The 18525-nt window shown below is 40.3% G+C and overlaps 2 protein-coding genes across 4 annotated transcripts; one reads left to right on the top strand and one right to left on the bottom strand.

Annotated features, from left to right (window-relative positions):
- Positions 1–3658: 3658 nt before the first annotated feature.
- On the bottom strand, positions 3659–16632 carry selenoi (selenoprotein I). Of its 2 annotated transcripts, none has more exons than XM_026194087.1 (11): positions 16567–16632; positions 16133–16412; positions 13781–13849; positions 13259–13367; positions 12583–12657; positions 7580–7842; positions 7384–7492; positions 7247–7295; positions 6971–7151; positions 5406–5585; positions 3659–4897 (listed from the first exon to the last, which is right to left on the bottom strand). In XM_026194087.1, exons 2-11 carry the CDS (start codon positions 16187–16189, stop codon positions 4790–4792), a joined length of 1200 nt encoding a protein of 399 aa, XP_026049872.1. In that variant the 5' UTR covers positions 16190–16412; positions 16567–16632; the 3' UTR covers positions 3659–4789. The 2 variants fall into 2 exon arrangements, with proteins under 2 accessions (XP_026049872.1, XP_026049871.1); XM_026194086.1 differs by lacking the exon at positions 16567–16632 and adding an exon at positions 16497–16562.
- Positions 16633–16634: 2 nt separating this feature from the next.
- On the top strand, positions 16635–18074 carry ost4 (oligosaccharyltransferase complex subunit 4 (non-catalytic)). Of its 2 annotated transcripts, none has more exons than XM_026194089.1 (3): positions 16635–16715; positions 17336–17482; positions 17946–18074. In XM_026194089.1, the coding sequence occupies exon 2, from the start codon at positions 17337–17339 to the stop codon at positions 17448–17450; it is 114 nt and encodes a 37-aa protein (XP_026049874.1). In that variant the 5' UTR covers positions 16635–16715; position 17336; the 3' UTR covers positions 17451–17482; positions 17946–18074. The 2 variants fall into 2 exon arrangements, with proteins under 2 accessions (XP_026049874.1, XP_026049873.1); XM_026194088.1 differs by having other exon boundaries at positions 16637–16715; positions 17336–17473.
- Positions 18075–18525: the final 451 nt, after the last annotated feature.

Here is an 18525-nt window from a genome sequence, read left to right as displayed (position 1 = left end):
ATTCTTTTATAGTTCTCAACTGTCTGGTCCACTCTACGCAAGTAAAACTGCAACATCTGCTGAGCTACAGCGCCATCTGCTGGATGAGCTGCATAATGCACAAGGATGGGCCAGTTCCTACCTTTGATATTTCATCTCTGAGGCACACACAGCACTAGAAATGTGCAATGAATTGAACTCACTTGAACAGCATAGCTCCCAGGTATTAACCAGGGGAAACTAGGGTATGTTTAATTGTTTTCCTTATTCCACTCAAATGTAATTGTGTTGCAGATTGTCGGAGTTCATTCGACCACAGTTTGACTGGAGAACAGCTGCAGACATGTTGAATTCGTTGCATGGGCAAAACTGTGGATGATTTAATCCACATATTAGTTCATTCCACTTCTTAACTTTTAGTTTCACTATTTTTCTTTCCACATGTGACTCAGCAGTGTAGCGATTTACACATCTGCCTGTCAAGCGACCGATCGCTGGTTTAATCCAAGGAGGAGATGCAGATTTCTTGGGCGTTGTGTCAAAAAAAGCATGTGGTATAAAAATCTGCCACGCATGTGCTGTGGTGACCCCTTGCGACAAAGGGAGCGACTAAAAGTAGCTTCTTCCGTTCGTGTAAATAGGTTCAACAGTATATTCCATTTTAAAGCAATTTCATTATTTAAATGAGTGAAACTGAAATAAATGATGTGGTAAAATGCTCATTTTAATGTGGCGCAATAATGGAAGCATTTTTCTACAGCTGAGGTCTTGTTAGATTTTTATTTATATTTTCTTATTTTAGCATAAGACACTTGAATATCAGTAATTATCAATTTTAGTAGTGTATTTTTTTTTTTGTCAGATTAGATCTGTTGCAAAGGTCAAGTGCTTCCCATTTCTGATAATATATACTATGAAATGCAGATATATTTTTCTAAAGTTACAATATATACTACCCTAAGTTGTGAAAATTGGAGTGTGCAGTTTGCCCTTAAAAAGTTCAGGGAACTGGACAACTGGAGCACTAAATGACTGCTACGCCTAAAAAGATATCTACAGCATCTGAAAGTCATGTCTTTAAGAAAACATGTCACTTTGTTCCACCATACAATACGTTCTGCAAAGACTGATTGCCAGTTCCTTCATTTTTCAGCATGACAATGATCCCAAACACGCTGCCAATGCACTAAAAGCATCTTGATTGAAAAACACACAGTGGAACATTGTGAGACATGGATTGGCCTCCACCAGAGCCCAGACCTCAGCATTACTGAAGCAGTGTGGGAGCATTTTGACAGAGAACAGACCAAAAGGCAGAAACGTCCAAAGAAGAGCTTTGAATGTCCTTCAAGAAGCCTGGAGAACTATTCCTGAATACTTAAACAAAAGACAAGAAGGCTCGACTGGTGAAGAAAAAAAAGCACTCACACCAAATATTGAGTTCCAAGCTCATTAAAATTGTACAAAGTCTTTTTTTGCTTCAATAAATCATAGCAACTATTTCCATTTTCCTAACAAAATATAAAGAAATGACCGGTGGTCTGAGACTCTTGCACACTACTGTGTGCAAAGAGGATTGGCACATATATTAAAACAACAGTGTATGAGGTGCTGCTCAAATCTGTTAGATGGGTCAGCTGTAATATTCACTGCTTTTAACCAATCAAACTTGCGCTGACACCCAAAAGCTTCAAAGACAACAGTCGGGATACTGTGGAAAGTTTCTCTGAATATTCTGCATGCAGCTAATAACATAGTGCTGTATGTAATCACAGTGCAGCACTCTTACTACACGAGGTGAGTGAATGCTGCTCTCTGCTACCCTCAGGAGGACACTTAAGAAATGACAGGCTTCCAAGCCCTGAAGTTCAAACCTCAGTCAACAGCAAAATGTTAAAGAAATCTATTTTTATTTGTTTCCGTACAGTCCTTCTTCTACTGGTTAAGTACAACATCACAAGAAGCCACACTGAGGCTCTGGAGCGTTTGCCAGAGCAGCATTATACAACAGCTTGGTTCATCTGAGGGTGGGTGGTTAAGACTTGCTAAGGAAGCAGCATGACAATTTTTTGTTTCCTTCTTTAAATAATAATTTTAAAAAATCCCAGATAACATTTTCTCTGATATGAATTCCCTGTTTGGATTGAGTTTGTAGTGTCTGCAACCTGGAGAGGAAATCCTACTGCTCCTTTCCACAGGATCCCAAAGACCTGGAGGTGATCTCATCAGCTGGTAAAGCAGCACACATAAAAAAAAAATAAAATCCTACAATTGTTAAAAACAAACAAACAAAACCAAAAAACCTTAACATTGACACATTTAAACACTGTTCCATAGACCATTTTGTGTTTTGTGCTGCTGACTGGCATCACACCCCATCATGAACTGTCAGACAGTCAACAATCCCACTTAGTTTAAAAAAAAAAAAAAAAAAAGGAAGAAGAAATAATAATATGTATTTACAGAGATATTCACACATACAGCGTATACACCCATACTTAAACAGACATGTACTCATGGAGCTGTACATACCCAGACAGTGCACAAACCCACCAGAGACACAGTTAGCTCACTGTGCCAGGCTTAAATCAGTCACAGTTGTTGCCATATTACTACAATCTACTTCATGAAGCGGGGCTCCATAAACATCATTTATTAAAACAAAAACTGTCCTATCAGTGTCAACTGTTATAATGCGATAATGACTGAAAAACAGGTACTGCGAATCACAATCACCTACTTAGCTGTCCATGTTCCTCCCAGCCATACAGGGACAGTAACTAGGTTGTGTTGTGGTCTCAGTGTTCAGTGATGCTCAGTAACAGTTTACGTACAAAACTTCTGCACAAGTGGTAAAACTGCAGAGATGATACCAGCGTTGTTTATATATCCCCAGTGCATGTTACCTATGTATCCTTAAAATAAAGAAGACTGTATAAAGAGATGATGCTTACTATGACTGTAAATCTTATTCAGTCAGATAACAAACAAACATTAACTCCTGACCGGCCTGACTGTTCCTGAGCCCAGTCCAAGGTTTTCCTATAATTCTTATTCAGTGTTGAGTTTTGTCCTTTTATTTTCAGCTTATTGGTTCTTCCTGTCCCACCTTTCAATAAAGACTGAGGTACCCCAAGTAAACAAGAACTTTACATACATACTGGTTTTCTTCTGGTTTGGCTGGTTTTCAAAAACGGTGAAGCTCAAACTGGTGAAACTAACAACCTGAGCTGAACTACAACAAGCCTGCCCCTCTTCTCTCGGCATGCTTTAAAAACCAGTTTGATGAAAATCCAAGTACCGAGGCCATGACTGAATGGCTATCACACTGGATCCATAGTTACAATCACAAGAGAGGAACAGTGTTTTACAGGACCGGAAAAAGCAACGAGAAGTTATCAGACACACTGCTGAGAAAAAACAAAAATAGAGGCGCTGACAGTATCAGTGCGAGGAGGGACCACGGAGCCAGGCGGTGCTGTGGAGTTCGCGGTGTCCCGTGCGACGACTTGTTCCCTCAGAGTGAGCCCGCTCCGTTAGCGGTTTTTGGACCCACTCTTCATTCAAGTGCTGCGCAACTTTACCACACACCATTGCCATAGCAACAGTTGAATCAAACCCCCCCCAAAAGACGTGATGTATGTTAAAAAATGTTAAAAACTACAACCAAAACACAGTTTTAAAAAAAGTGTTTAAAAAAAAAGAAGAAGAAAAGAACGAATCAGCATGAAGACACGACACCTCAGATAGTAGGTAGAGTTGGGAAGCCAGTGCTCAGAGGTCAAAGTGGAAAGTTAGTAAAAGTCACCTGGGTTTGCTCTATAGTCAACTCTGTTCTAAGACGACAGCGCAGACAGTGAACTTCAGAGGGAAATTTGTACAATGTTTTACAGTTTCATTTAAGTTAGAAAAAAAGGATGCCCCAAATCCCCCTGACACATACCATTTATATATATATATAAGTCATCTCATTAAAAAAAAAGGTGACAGAACCTTAAACACTGGACCCAGCTGTGGAGCCACATGTGGCCAGAGTTTGATGGTTTGGTCACGTTCAAGAACAACACTACTTGAGGCATTCCTGTTAATATAATAAAACTGAAATGGCATTTCCCCAAGGCATACGATACATTCATAATACTTTTAAGAGTACACGTGTGTGTGTTTGTGGCTGTGTCTATAATCAAATATCTGCCACAAAGTATTTATTCATCTGCATTAAAACAGAATAATGCATCTTCCTGTGTCAATTAGCTTGTACATCTATCTTATAAGTGAGGGGAATTTCTGCCTTTCCTCACTTTGAGTCGGAACTTAGAAGACAGGCTGTGTGAGGTGGAGGCCTGGAGTAGAAACGTGTGCGGTTAAGGGTTAGGCATTGACTTGTTATGGACAATATAAGAGGGGGGCGGTCTGGGCACTGCGCTGGGACAATGAGGGCCCTCACGAAAGATAGCAGAACAAACGATGCGAGTGTTTATCTTTGCATGGCTCGTCTGGGCTCCTGTCCTCGCGACTGAAGCACATTTCCGTAGGAAACAATTGCACCTCATTGGCTCAACCAAGTTGGCCAATCATCAGTGACGGAAGCCAGAGCCCCTGGGCCCACCACACCGCTGACACCAGAGTTTGGTTGGTGGATAGGTTAGGGGAAGTGTGAGCGTGCGTGCTCAGAGTGACTGTGTGTTTTTGAAGACACTGGAAAAAGAAAACCCTAGTCCTTTCCACTTGCAGTGTTGTCATGGATGGAGGGGATGCAGTTTCCGCGGTGATGAAAGTGAAGTGTCGGTAAGCAGAGGAGGAGAGAAGCTTAAACCTCTGCTCCTTTCAAGCCGATTCGTTCCTCCTCCTGTCAGTCGCTGTTGGGCTTCTTGAGGGAGAAGGCAAAGATGTTGAAGTGGTTACTGAGCTGTTTTACCTAGCAACGAAAAAGGTAAAAACAGCAGTTAATTCAAATTCAAAGGCCTTCATATATTCTGTTTCAGTTCAGTTTTGCATTGAATGCAAAGTTTAGGAACACGAAAATTACTGGTCTCCTCAGGGTTCAGGTTTTGGGCCATTGCTCTTTAACATGCACATTTTCTCTCCAAGTTAAATCATATAGGACAGAAGCATTATTCATTACAGCTATACAGGCCATGCAGTAAGATGTATTATGTATAAAATGGCTACATAAATGAAGACCTTTTGGAATTTGGTGGTTTAACGTCTATAAGTTTTGATCTAAATGAACACAATCACTGTTTTGGGGGGCTTTTTAAGTGTCTTCTTAGCCTCAGTTGGCTGCGTGTTACTGGCACTGCTGCAGTGCTGGTAATCAGGATAAAGGCAGAGCTACAGCAACAAACACATCTTTGTCTTTGGAACAGCTGCAGCCTCTTTGCACAGCAGGGAATCAAACATGTTCTTTGCATATGTGCTCTTACCACAGACACGCCGTAGTGTATGTGCGCTAATACGACAGCAGCTGTCCACAAATAAAGCAGAAGCGTCTCGTTGGTGAAGACCCTGGTGATGGCTAACACCACCACCGCTGTCATGGGCAGTAACAGTATGCTCAGTGGCTGGCAGCGTGTGTTACTCATTTGACACACAATCAACTTACACTGAAAGACAAACACATTCACAAAAAACACGTGAAAAAGCATTAACTATGTACTTCATCAAAAGTAATATGTATGGCATGTTTTGATTTCCAAAAACACGATAGTACCCGTTTGTTTTTTGATTTTCTAAAATAGATACTCAGCATCTTACAGACCGACGCCCTTCTATTTCTGAGGAATTCCATGAGGTCAGTAAAGCTACTGTTTCACCAACACTCAAGTATTAAACATAAATGTTAACCAGGCTGACATACACATTACTGTTAGCCTATATACTGTTTTAACAGTCACATTAAACCATAACTTAACAGATGGCTAAGGCAACAGCTAGTAACTGTGGCTACTTGATAAAAGGATAACATTATTGTGGGAGTTAGGCAGCAAATGCTATTAGTCTTGCCCCTCTGTGAGGTTAACAGACAGCATTACTTAACAGAAAAACACAATAAGGGTCTAAAAAGTGTTGTGTTGCTCCTAAAGTCTCACACTGAAGTTGAAAAGTCCTGAGTTGAAGTTCACCAGCAGCTAAACAGAAACAGTGGCAGGCCACCTTAACAACTCATTTTAGAAAGAAAAATACGGTGCCAAGTAGGGGTGGGCGATACATCGAATAAACTCGATGTATCTCAAGTTTTTCCACGTACGATGGTTAAAATGGCTTTATTGTAACCATCCAGTATAAGTCGCCATGGAATTATTAAGCTGTCTGAATGTAACTCACTCTAAATTTTCTTTTCTCCCACATGCTGCGAATGCATCATTAACCCCCCCCCCAACCAGAAAATGTTCTACCCGCGCACTGTGCTGAGCATGCGTGTCTATATACCAGCAGATAAGGAAAAATATGGTGATAGTAGGAGGATGTTGAACATAATGCTGTAATTTGCAAAACATGCCGTAAAACTACTGCCGCAAAAGGTAGCAGTACCAAGAAAACTTTCCACCAGCTCAAAAGTCATCCACTGCAAAATTAAGACCGTTTTAAACTCTGCAATCTGATTCGGGGGCACTGATTCGGGGGCACTGGGTTTCAAGACATATTGCGATGTATATTGTGTATCGCGATATAGCCGAAAAATATCACGATATTACATTTTCCTCACATCACCCAGCCAAGTCACCAGAAGCATATGAAATAAACAGGACTGTAGCTGAATACATGTGCATGGACCAGGACTATTGTAATCTATCTTTGACAAGTTGAAAAAACACAAATGAAATCTTTGGTATAGAAAATGGTATCAAGTATTTTCCTGGGTATCAGTACAGAGTTTGAAATTCTAGTGAGAAATTCTGACTGAGGAAACTACATTGCAGAGATGAAGGAAAAAAACAACACAAAAAAAAAAAAGAAAAAAAAAGAAAAAGAAAAATCACACACTTACCGTGACGTTGGCAAAAGCTGTCCCCACCATGAGGTAGAAGATCCTGGGCTGCAGCACCAGGATGTTGGATGGAGAGTAGATCACCCAAATGGTGGACAGGACAAACAGAAGAAACGGCGAGAGGAAAGGCAGTAAACCTTCATACAGGCTGCTGTGCTTCAGTGTGTTATTCCTGTAACCCCTGCAAAAGCACCGTGGGAAAACAGTTAAGAACAGAATTAGCAAAGGCAAGAGAAAAAAGAAAATATGATCTAAACTGATATAAGTTGTGCTTACTTGAGGACGTTGTAGAGGCTCATAGGTAAGGTCACAGTGAAGGAACAAGCTGGAAATCAGCAGAAATTAGTTTCAGTTTCACTGCTTTGGCTAATGAATGAACATATTCAGTAACTGAGTAATTAAACACAGCTCACCAATGATCATAAAGGTGAAGAGGTCTCTGTAGAGAAGGTGAAAAATAACTGGCTGGTACCAGGTTTCCACACCCACAGCAGCAGTAACCAAGTAAACAAGGGAGATTGTCTGCAAGGAGACAGGACACAAGACAGATGTTTAGAAGTCTAGAGTAGTGTCTCACACTGTCAATCAACCAAATGCCCAAAAACTTACCACTTGGCTGATATCATATCCCCAAGGCAGAAACAAGATGCCAGTGTTATATTTCTCCCAGTGGGACAGTATGAAGGAGAACAGCACCACCCACAGTATGTAAAAAAGTGTGACCACACCAACACCACTCTCCGCACGCCCAAATATAGAGTATACAGTGGCCACAAAGAAGACACAGGCCCAGCTGTCCAGACCGTGGTCAAAAAGCTCCCCTAGCGGTGTGGAAGAGTTGGTGCGACGTGCCTGTTTGCCATCAACACCATCTATAAAAAGCACAGACAGACACAGATCAGCACATACAGTACAAGTTTATGGGGATATGTATTAGGGGTGCAACGATACACAAAATTCACGGTTCGGTTCGGTTCGATACTTTGGTGTCACGGTTCGATATTTTTTCGATACAAAAAAATGTTCATGCATTTTTAATTTGTCATTTATTAAAATTATAAATATATATTTTAACTCAAAAGTACAGTTTTTAAATTTAACCCTAACCCTTGTGCGTGTTTTTTCTTTTGACAGCGAATGCGCACCTGCGGACCACTTATGTGCAGCCCTGGTTATTTAGCTCGTCATATTGCAGCCACAGAAATTCTTTTGTCCATGAAACCATAAAGCTGCACTTTCTTTTTGCCTTATAGTCTGATTTGTCATAACTTCTCCGTTTTGTGGTAAGCTTTTCTTTGGCTGTCACTTCTTCACCCTGACCTGTCTTATTTGGCTCAGCAGAACTAAAATATATATCTGTCTGTGAAGGTCATCGTAGTCAAATATATATCCTGCTGCTTTTACACACGCACTCACATAAGCTCAGCGATTCTCTGCGCGATCAACCTCTCACATGTTTAAGCTGCGGGAGATTTCACTTGTCATGTTTGCATAGTAAGCTAACGATTAATAAGACGATGTCAGAGGAATTGGTGCACAAATTATCATCACTCACAGATCAGTGCTGTCATTGCAAAGTGAAAGCAAAAAAACAAGCACAAATTCAAACGCGACTTCAATATGTCACATATTGACAGTGGCTCACCGATGCCAATGACATAATTACCCAGCTACATTTCTGAAAGAATGCAAAAGCATTGACATATATTTTTCCTTCCTACAATAGCCCGACGGGCAGGGAAGAGATAGATTTTGGTAGCCCGACTGAAAAGATCGCTAGCCCCGGGACGTCGGGCTAGCGATATTGCGAGCCCTGTATCTGATTGAGGAATCACTCATCTTTGGAAAAGAGAGTTTATTACAGAGAAATGGCTCTTTCCAAAATAAAAGCTATACTATCCGCTTCTTCTGGGCTATATTCTCAGCAGCATATTAAACATATAAGGAGAATCATGTGCTAACAGCTGTCTAAATGACTCGGCTAAAGTTAGTAGCATGCTTGTTGTTTTTGTCTTTGCACTAGGATGATGTCGGCGTAAATGTGCAGTCATATTCGTCGTGTTCCCACTAGTGCTTTCAGGTTAATCTCGTTGAAATGACCTTAACGCCACAACACGGCAAATCTCCGTTAACGAGCTACCGCCGATCGCCCCGTGCATGGGGCTAGACGGCCAACACGTTAACGAGCTAACTGCGCTAACACACTAGTTCCCACCCATGTAATTGAGCATTGCATGGCACATCCAACATACTGTTTTACTTTAGTGCATGACTCGCTTACCTTCAGGGTCATACGTCACATGAAAACCAAAATAATTCCAAACGCCAGATCTGAATGAGGGTGCGGGAGGTCCATGTTGCAAAGAGAGCTTAACTTCTGTCTCGCTAGCTTGCCCTGCGCTCTTCCTTCTGACGATGCTGTCTGTGTTGAGCGCTCAGTGAATCTGCGTTCGACTACTCCGCCTAGGCTGCACTGTCGAGCCTAGGCGGAGTAGTCGAACGCAGATTCACTGAGCGCTCAACACAGACAGCATCGTCAGAAGGAAAGTTGATAAAATAAATTAAAAATTTTGTATTGTTCGATACATATGCGTACCGAACCGAAAGCACTGTATCGAACGGTTCAATATCGATACGAATATCGTTGCACCCCTAATATGTATATATGATGACATCTCTGCTCAGCTAAGGCTGAGCATAACTGGTCAAAGGGAGCAACATTCCTACTTCCCACTTCACTGTTACACCAACACAGCTGGGCTTCATTCAGTTCACTCAGGAGCACAGCCTCACATGAAACATCACGGTTGCTTCACTTTAATGGTTCACAGAGTATGACGGAAGGATAGATAAGAAGGGATCAGTATAACTAACACAGATCATGTCAGTGGGAGAGCAACAGAGAATTATAAAAAGATATTTATCATAAACTGCAATGAGAAAGTCAAAACTGAAAGTATGCCCAGAGATAAGAGGCTTTGTTCATGTCTAAACGTTCACATTTAATGTTACACGCAGTGATTACTGAGGTCATCAGTCATTAGGGCTGTGTGATATGACCAAAATCTCATATCCCGATATAAGAATTTTATCGTCCGATAACGATATAAATCACAAAAATGTAACATTTCCTGTAAATTCTGTGAATCTTGGGCAGCTCGACTTGCGTGAAGTGTTTCCAGCTGGGCGTCGTGTACCTGGAGTCGAATGTTTTAACAGATGCATGAAACGATACATTTTTAGACATAAGTTGTAACAGCCGCCGTTTTCTTTGTGAGTATTTATTACATGGCGTGCTGCGGGGAAAAGCCTGCTCTAACGTTTGAGTCTAAGGTTTATTTTTTAGCACCTGGCGGCTCTTTTTTGCTTCTCATCCGTAAATACTCTGCATCTTTCACGTGATTCAGTTTATTTTGAAAAGTCTCAACAGGATCTTGAGCTTTATTGTGAAACGTTTATGTGGAAAATAAACAAGTGGACACGCGGTGATTTTACGGTCCTTGTTGCTAACAACAACGCATAAAAACAAGCGCTTGTCCGTCCGTAGTGTGGTTATATTAAATATAAGAGAAAGAGAGAACTTTAAGAAATTAATATAGCCACTACAGTGACCATCAAAATGATGAAATATATTGCCGTAAAGTTTATTTTGCGACACCACGAAACAAACAATAGCGTAAAATGAAACGATAGACGTTTTTATATCGTCATCCGATACATATCGTTATATCGAACAGCCCTATCAGTCATTCACTAATGGTGTTCAGGACAAACAGAAGAAACGGAGAGAGGATTCAACTCTAACCTAACTCTGCAGTCTAGCAGGAATGGCTTACGTTTCAGGATGCTGCAGTGTGACCCTTCTCTACAGTCAGGGAATGAAGCTGCTTCAAAGTGTGAGATTATTATATTATCTTATGCCACGTTAGACCCCTAATTAAAGATTGTGAAATCATTATGTAGTTTTAGTTTGCATTATTCTCCTGAAGAGGTGATAACTATCACAGTTATTAAACTGATTTGTATTACATTAGACTGCTCATTTATTGTGAATGAATGATATTGTTTTATGATGCATTATACTGCTGAGTTATAAGAAATACTGTTTTCAGAGAGTCATCACCTTATTTGTCTGATTAGAAAAGAACAGAACATACTGCACAGGAAGCCAAGGTCATAACATAAATGTGTGGAACGCTCAGACACTTCAAGATCAGGCGGACACCTTCCCGCGCTCATCTCTCCTCCGGATGGTCTCGGCTCATAAAGTGTTGAATTGTACGGAATAAACGATTGTTGATTGAGCATTTATACACCGAGTATTGTCCTTCCTTCAGCCCAAAGACCAAACAGAATTGGGAGAATTTAACAAAAGGCAATTACAGTGGTCCCTCGTTTATCGCGGTACTTACGTTCTAAAAATAACCCACGGTAGGTGAAATCCACTAAGTAGCTAACTTTTTTTTTTTTACAATTATTATAGATGTTTTATGCCTGTAAAACCCCTCACTACACACTTTCTACACTTTACTCTGACAGGCATGAACATTTTCCCACTTTTCTTTATGGTTTAAACACTCTAAAAGTAAAAATAAGTCCAGTGTTACAGAATAACACCAAAGGCACCCGTGATTGCCTTTGACGGTGCGAAACGTTTCATCGACATTTTTTTGTTTGTTGGAGAAAACTTACAAACATACAATACAGCACTTCAGAGTCACACCGCTAGCGATCAAAGATTTAGATAAATTTTACAAGCTGAACGTGTTCTGTACTGTACAAGAGGCACGGCACGAGATTGATTGACAGTGGTCTACAGCCAATCAGAACACATTACACAATGCGCTGTTTAAAAATGTGTTGTTGGTTGTTTTTTTAAAAGCATGCAAAATTGCACACACAAAAAATCAGCGAAACAGCAAGACCGTGAAAGGTGAACCGCATTATAGCGAGGGACCACTGTACTTATGTTATAGCTATTAAGTGGGCAGCCATATGTACTGAAACCTATTTCCCCAATGACATTTTCCAGCCTGGATTTCCCCCACCTTGCTACTTGTCAGAAGATACGTCTCTTTTTTTCAGCCTTGACAACCACACATCATACTGAATATCAGACAACAATTTTATTTCAAATATGCTTTCCTTCAAGTTTTGTTTTTTTAAATAAAATATATAGATATCAGAATTGGGAGTGCAATATATTTACTCTTATAATGTTGTTGCATTGGTGGTTGGTCCCTTATATTTCATACACATACCTCCAGGATGTCATGCATAGCTTTAGACAGACAAGTGCAGCTTTATCTGATTCAAGTTACAAATAGTCTGATAACTTTTATGATTTCAGTTAGAGATACTTCTAAAAAATGAAAATGTAATGCTATGAGATGTAACATGAGTGCATATAAACAATCCAGAAAAACAGGTGTCTGCGTGCCTCATTCTATAAAGTAACCATCCGAAACAAAAACAGAATAGGGGCCTTTAAGCTTTCGAGGGGCACTGCACTTCCCTGTGAGTTTCTCTACTTCCCATGAGTAAGAAGGGGGAAAAAAATGTACAATAAAAATAAAAACAAGCCACATGGAGTTGCAGAGGTCAGAACTCACCAAGTGTATAGGCTAAGAAGTTGAAGATCCCCGCTGCAACCCAGACCCAACTAGGCACGTGTTGGTATCCTGCAGCTGAGAAACAAACATTGTGAGTATATGGCACGACACACGGAGATCATGAAAAACTTAGACTAGAGTAATTTTCCACATTACTGATTCCACTCACTAGACCAATGTTATCCAATCTAAAAAAGTCAATATTTTAGGACAACTGTTAATATGTGTGCACTGTTTGGATTAGCTATTCCTCTAAGAGCTCAGTACTGACAGATAAAATCCTGACCGGCCCTCTTATTGACTGTAGAGGTCAGCCTTTTGTCCATGAGTGTTTCATTTATGTGTGTATAAGGTAACCACTTAGATTGGACAGCAGACACGCCAGAGCAAAGTATCTTATTTGCAATACAGAGATGTAGTCTGGGCATGTAAACAGTAACAGCTCCCTGGGTGTTGTTGCCTGTGTTAATGACGTAACGGGTTAGTGATTACCATGAGCCACCATAGGCAGTCGATCGCTGGACTTTGCCTTCCATAAACAAACTTGCACATGCCTGAATCTCTCTTCCTACTCTAGACAACAGCGATGGATTCAACCCACGTCTAGTCTGTTTGAGGGAAAACAAACTGAGCAACCCTCCCCAGTTTAAGAAAAAGGAAAAAGTGAATGACCTACAAGATGCATTGAAGTCAAAGTCGTAGAAGGCCAACATGAGGAAGTTCAACACAAGGAACATAAAGCCTGTAAATGTAATGAGGTTTGGTGCCAACCATGTGGGTAGAAACTGTTGAGAAAAGAGTGAGAGAGAAAAAAAAAAAAAAAACAGAGGCTGTGAGAACAACAATTCATGATCATGGCACTCAGCTCTCACACACAGTTTTCTCATCATAGTAATGGCATATTGAATAACTGGAATTTAATTAGTAGTGCTGAATAGAAGATTTATGTATATTAATATGAACCTTTTCAAATGACTGTCTGGTTAAATGACAGCATTAAAAACAACAACAACAAAAAATCCTCCCAAATCTAAAACAAACCATTACAATCAGTGACTGATGTGTTCTGACACTGGCAGAAAAATGCGCGCTGGTAATGCATCAGGTCGCCTCGCTACTGTATCACAGCACACGGCTGGAAATCTCATTAATGATGTAGCCTGCAACTGACACATTAAGCTGGACGGGTCTTCCTCACCTTCACAACAAGGTTCCAGAAAGGATGCATGACGTAGATGGACAGGGGATTCGAGTCCACTGCGCTGTACTGCAAAGAGGCACAGAGGTGTGATCACAAACAGGTCTTTAATTCTGCATTTCATTGCAGATAAAGCAAAGCAACTGCCTTGTTAACTGGACTGTCTTGATACTAAATAAGAATAAAACTGATTGCAGTGTGCACCTTTTTCCATTGTAGGACCCAATGTAAAAGCTATATTGCATTGGACTGTGTGTTTTATTTTAGTAGGCTTTCCTATTAGGAGTAGATATTGAATCTTTGATATCTATCCTTTGGCACACCCATCTCCTGCGATAGACTTTGATCACACTGTCACTCTTAGATACTTGGAAGAAGGGTGGGATCTTCATTTTTAGGGGACTACACAAAACTATTGTTTTTTTGTTTTGCTTTGTTTTTGTTAAATACACTGTTCTTACAAAAGCTGGGCTCCCCAGTCTTCACTTTCCAAGTTCACTGTGAATACAGTGCAGCACTTAATACTGCAACAGCCAACTAAGGACACAGGCTAATTTTACTACACAGTGCTCTCACTCAAGCCTACACAATGATTTATCTAACCTAATATGAAAATGTTTATCTATTGCTGCAATACTGACAGCGTGTTCACTGCAGATAATGATGATTATAATATGTGATGACATAATAGGTTGTTTGTGTAATCACCTGTGTGATTAATTATAACCATACATGGAAAAACAGGCACTATAATCATAGTCTGTGTGCATTAACAGATACACAAGTATGTCACTTTCACACCAACTAGGGGCGATCGTGGCTCAAGAGTTGGGAGTTCGCCTTGTAATCGGAAGGTTGCCGGTTCGAGCCCCGGCTTGAACAGTCTCGGTCGTTGTGTCTATGGGCAAGACACTTTACCCCTTGCCTACTGGTGGTGGTCAGAGGGCCCGGTGGCGCCAGTGTCCGGCAGCCTCGCCTCTGTCAGTGCGCCCCAGGGTGGCTGTGGCTACAATGTAGCTTGCCATCACCAGTGTGTGAATGGGTGGATGACTGGATATGTAAAGCGCTTTGGGGTTCTTAGGGACTAGTAAAGCACTATATAAATACAGGCCATTTACCATTTACCAACTAAGGTGGCCCTGCAGTCTGTGACCTGTTACAAATGAATGTGAGAAGTGGAGTGACAGAAAAAAAAGTGAACTGATCAGCTGAGCAATCTCCACGCTCTTGTGTTCTTCCCACTTAAAGCTCATCTATATGCATCTTTATTCCCCTTTTGAGAAAGCAACCTCTGTTTTCAAGGAGAGCCACAATCCCCTCATTTGCTCTCATTTGTCCTTCTCTGCTGCCTGCTAGAAACCAGTGCTTGGGTTACGGCTGCTATTAGACAGGGGAAGCCACTTACAAGGAAAAAACTGGGAAAAAATGGTTTCTTGTGACAATCAGAGATATATGACGACTCTTGCTTTTGCTTCAGTCTGAAGCATTAAAAGCATGAGGTATTAGGAAGGAGCCTGAGTACCCACACTAGGGTTTCAAAGGAAGAAGAAACTTGACTGAAATAATGCAAAACATATAGAAAAAGTTGTAATGTTATAGCACATGTTAACAAAATGAAGATATTCAAAGATCAACTTACTACTTAAAATACTCCATGACTTCCATGCCCTTACAGATGAGCGCACTGGTAATAGCCCAGTGAAGCGCATCCTTATGGGAATTAACTAACAACTAAAATGCTATTAGTTGGCAAACACAAAGTGTGATTCCGTTCAAAACCCATCAAAAGACAATGTTGCACACCCCAGGATTTTTTACAATTAATTTAGACGTTTTTAATGTGCTTCTTTGTTTCTCATATCCTACTGGATCCAGTTCAATGGTTTCCTCTCCACGCTACCATTACAGGTGTTCGTTAGCAGTTTTATTCCTTACAGTGGCTGAAATAAAAAAAATATTAACAGCTGGAGTCCAATAAAAAGGAAATAGATAAAGTCTCTGAATTGTGCTGTCAAAGCAAAGAAGCCTCCATTCAAATACAACATAAGCAGAGAGGAGTCGCTAGCTGTTAGCGCATATGCACCAAATGTAAAGTAAAATACAGAAAATAAGGACACTTCCGAGCAGAAATTTCAAACTAAAAACGTACCATTGGTGAATATGAGATGAGCTACTTTGCGGCTTTTATTTTCAACAGGAAAAATGGCAAACATCCGGTATCGTTCCGTAAACTCTGAGTACCTTTACACATTTTTCAGGGGAAGCACCCTGCAGATCGTGACAACTAGCTGCTAAACGTACAGAGCCTGTCCGCTCAGCGGCTAGCATGCCATTGTAACCTATAAATCATACCTTATATTTGTCGAAGCCCGCAAGCTGCTCCTGAGTGACATATTCGTAAAGAGCCATGGCGGTAGGGTCTGGCTCAAAGACGAGATAACTAAATATCTCTTCCTTTGGAAATGCAAATCTCCAATGTTAGCTGCCGTGTTCAAGTACCATCTAGCTTGGCCGCCTTCGTTTACGCCGGGTGAGGCGATGTCGAACCATAGGGGCCACTCCTACGGAGCGCAACCCCCTTCCCGGTTAAAGGTAACAGTAGCTCACTACCGCCACGCAGGCCTGGAGGACCCTGAAAAAATAAACCACACAAAATTCCATGAAATTCTGTTGACTGGGTCCCTCTTCCACTATGGTATGGTGATTGTGGTCTCACCTGATAAAAAAGAATGCTAAAATAACTTTTAAAGTGCCGGAAACAGTTTTGACTCCTGTTAATTGCTCACCAACTCCATCAATCAAACAGCTTCTATGGCGCTCCTAGATGTGACGTGGCTTTCCTCTTTGACCGGAAGAAACGTCACTGCGCTTACCTGCTGTTGGAGAGCTGGAGTATTGCTCGAACCGGGAGTTAAAAAGCAATTTAACAGAAAATGTGAGTGATAACATTTGGTAAACGTGATTGCACTTGGATAAAATTTGTAATTTTGCTGAAATATAATATGAAACGTTACTTATTTTACTTAGTTCAGTTCGTGGGGGTGTTAGTAGTTAGCATGCTTAGCATCGCTAAAGCTACGTTGATTGTCCACTTAGAAATTTTACTAAAATATGATAATTTGGCGGATTATTTTGAAACTATCCGATCACTCATATCTGTTATTATCACTCTGTTGATTCACATAAAAATCCTAATATGCAAACTGCGGCAACGTGCAAAATGTCGGCACTTAATTGTAACATTACATGAAGTTGTGCATGATCTCGCTACTATTTCATTTTTTCCCAACTTTCTGTGTTAATTTGTGACATAATTGTCATGCCTTACCTTCAAGTCGCTAGTGAAAGAGAATGACATTTATTTGAAACTGGTGAAAGGTCCTGAAATGCATTCAGATATCTGCCAAAGCTGTAAAAATAAGCACAGAATATACAAAATAAACATGACTTTATTTTAACCTTTTGAAAATGCCTCTTCTCCTACTACCCACTGATGTAACACACTTTTTCTTCACCCCAGCACCTGCCTAATCTTGCCTCTGTGTCCTTTTGCAGAATGGTGACAGACGTGCAGCTGGCCATATTTGCCAACATGCTTGGCGTCTCCTTGTTCCTGCTAGTGGTGTTATACCACTACGTTGCTGTGAATAACCCCAAGAAGCAGGAGTAGAGTTGTACAGTATGACTGCAGAGGTCAGTGAGGTCAGACACTGTTTGCGTTTTTTTCTTTTAACATTGTCATTTCTGATGTTGATCATCATAAAATAACAAATTGGACAAAAGCAGGTTCTTTCAGTTTTTCTTTTTATTGTGTTTCTATTATGTATACCCCCATGTATTAAAAAACATGACTCAAATCCATCTATAACTGTTTTATAGTATGGCAGCTTTTACATTTAGTTAGTATAATTTTGGTGCTGCCAGTGCTACATTATTCTATTATTGAAGAAAAGTCTCTTCTACAGTTTTCAGTAAGTGTCATTAATAAAGGAAAATGCACAGAAATAAAGGTTATTGGGCTACATATATAGAGTTAATTTGTTCCATCCTAGTTCATGGCTGATCACTGAGCACTACTAAAAATCTGGAGGAATAATTACAAACAAACAGGATTTTAAGGTTTAACAACTGTGAAACGACTGAGGCTTTCTTTTCCTCCCCACAGATGAGATGGATGTCAAAACCACCACCTTGATTACATCATCCCCCTCATCATCTCCTCTTTCTAAGAGGTGTAATTTCTGTTTGCACAAGGATCTTTTTTCTTTTTCTAATAAACATGTTTGAATTTGAATTTCTACAGTCTTTGAATTTTTTCACCTGCTCTGTACACATGTAAACATTTGTTATGCAACTTTAAAATACATGGAGTTTATTGCAGGTTATTTATACTTCCAAATTTAAACACAGTTTTGTTCATCACAATCTTTGCAAAAAACCCCAAAACACGAACGCTAAATGAATAAATATACACATGTACATATAAAAGGAAGAAAAGTTAAAAGTTAATTCAGTACAAACGGGTTACTATTTAGGTGTTCACTCCATTTGGATGCATCACGTTTCCTTCATTAACCTCACTGAGTGCATTTTGCAGCATTAACTTAACCCTCGACTTCCATAAGCCTCACACAAAGCTTGTTTTAGCTTCAGCAATTTTGGTTTCTTATACACATAATACATTATTTTAAACCTGCACGCAGGAGGATTTTATAATGTGACATTTACTTTTATGGTGAGTAGAA

The sequence above is a fragment of the Astatotilapia calliptera genome, chromosome 15 (genome assembly GCF_900246225.1).
Source record: "Astatotilapia calliptera chromosome 15, fAstCal1.2, whole genome shotgun sequence".
NCBI lineage: Eukaryota > Metazoa > Chordata > Actinopteri > Cichliformes > Cichlidae > Astatotilapia > Astatotilapia calliptera.
This window is presented reverse-complemented; position numbering and strand designations above follow the sequence as displayed.

Excerpts from the sequence above, each read along its gene's own strand:
- ost4 (XM_026194089.1), top strand. The coding sequence starts at position 17,337 with ATGGTGACAGACGTGCAGCTGGCCATATTTGCCAACATGCTTGGCGTC.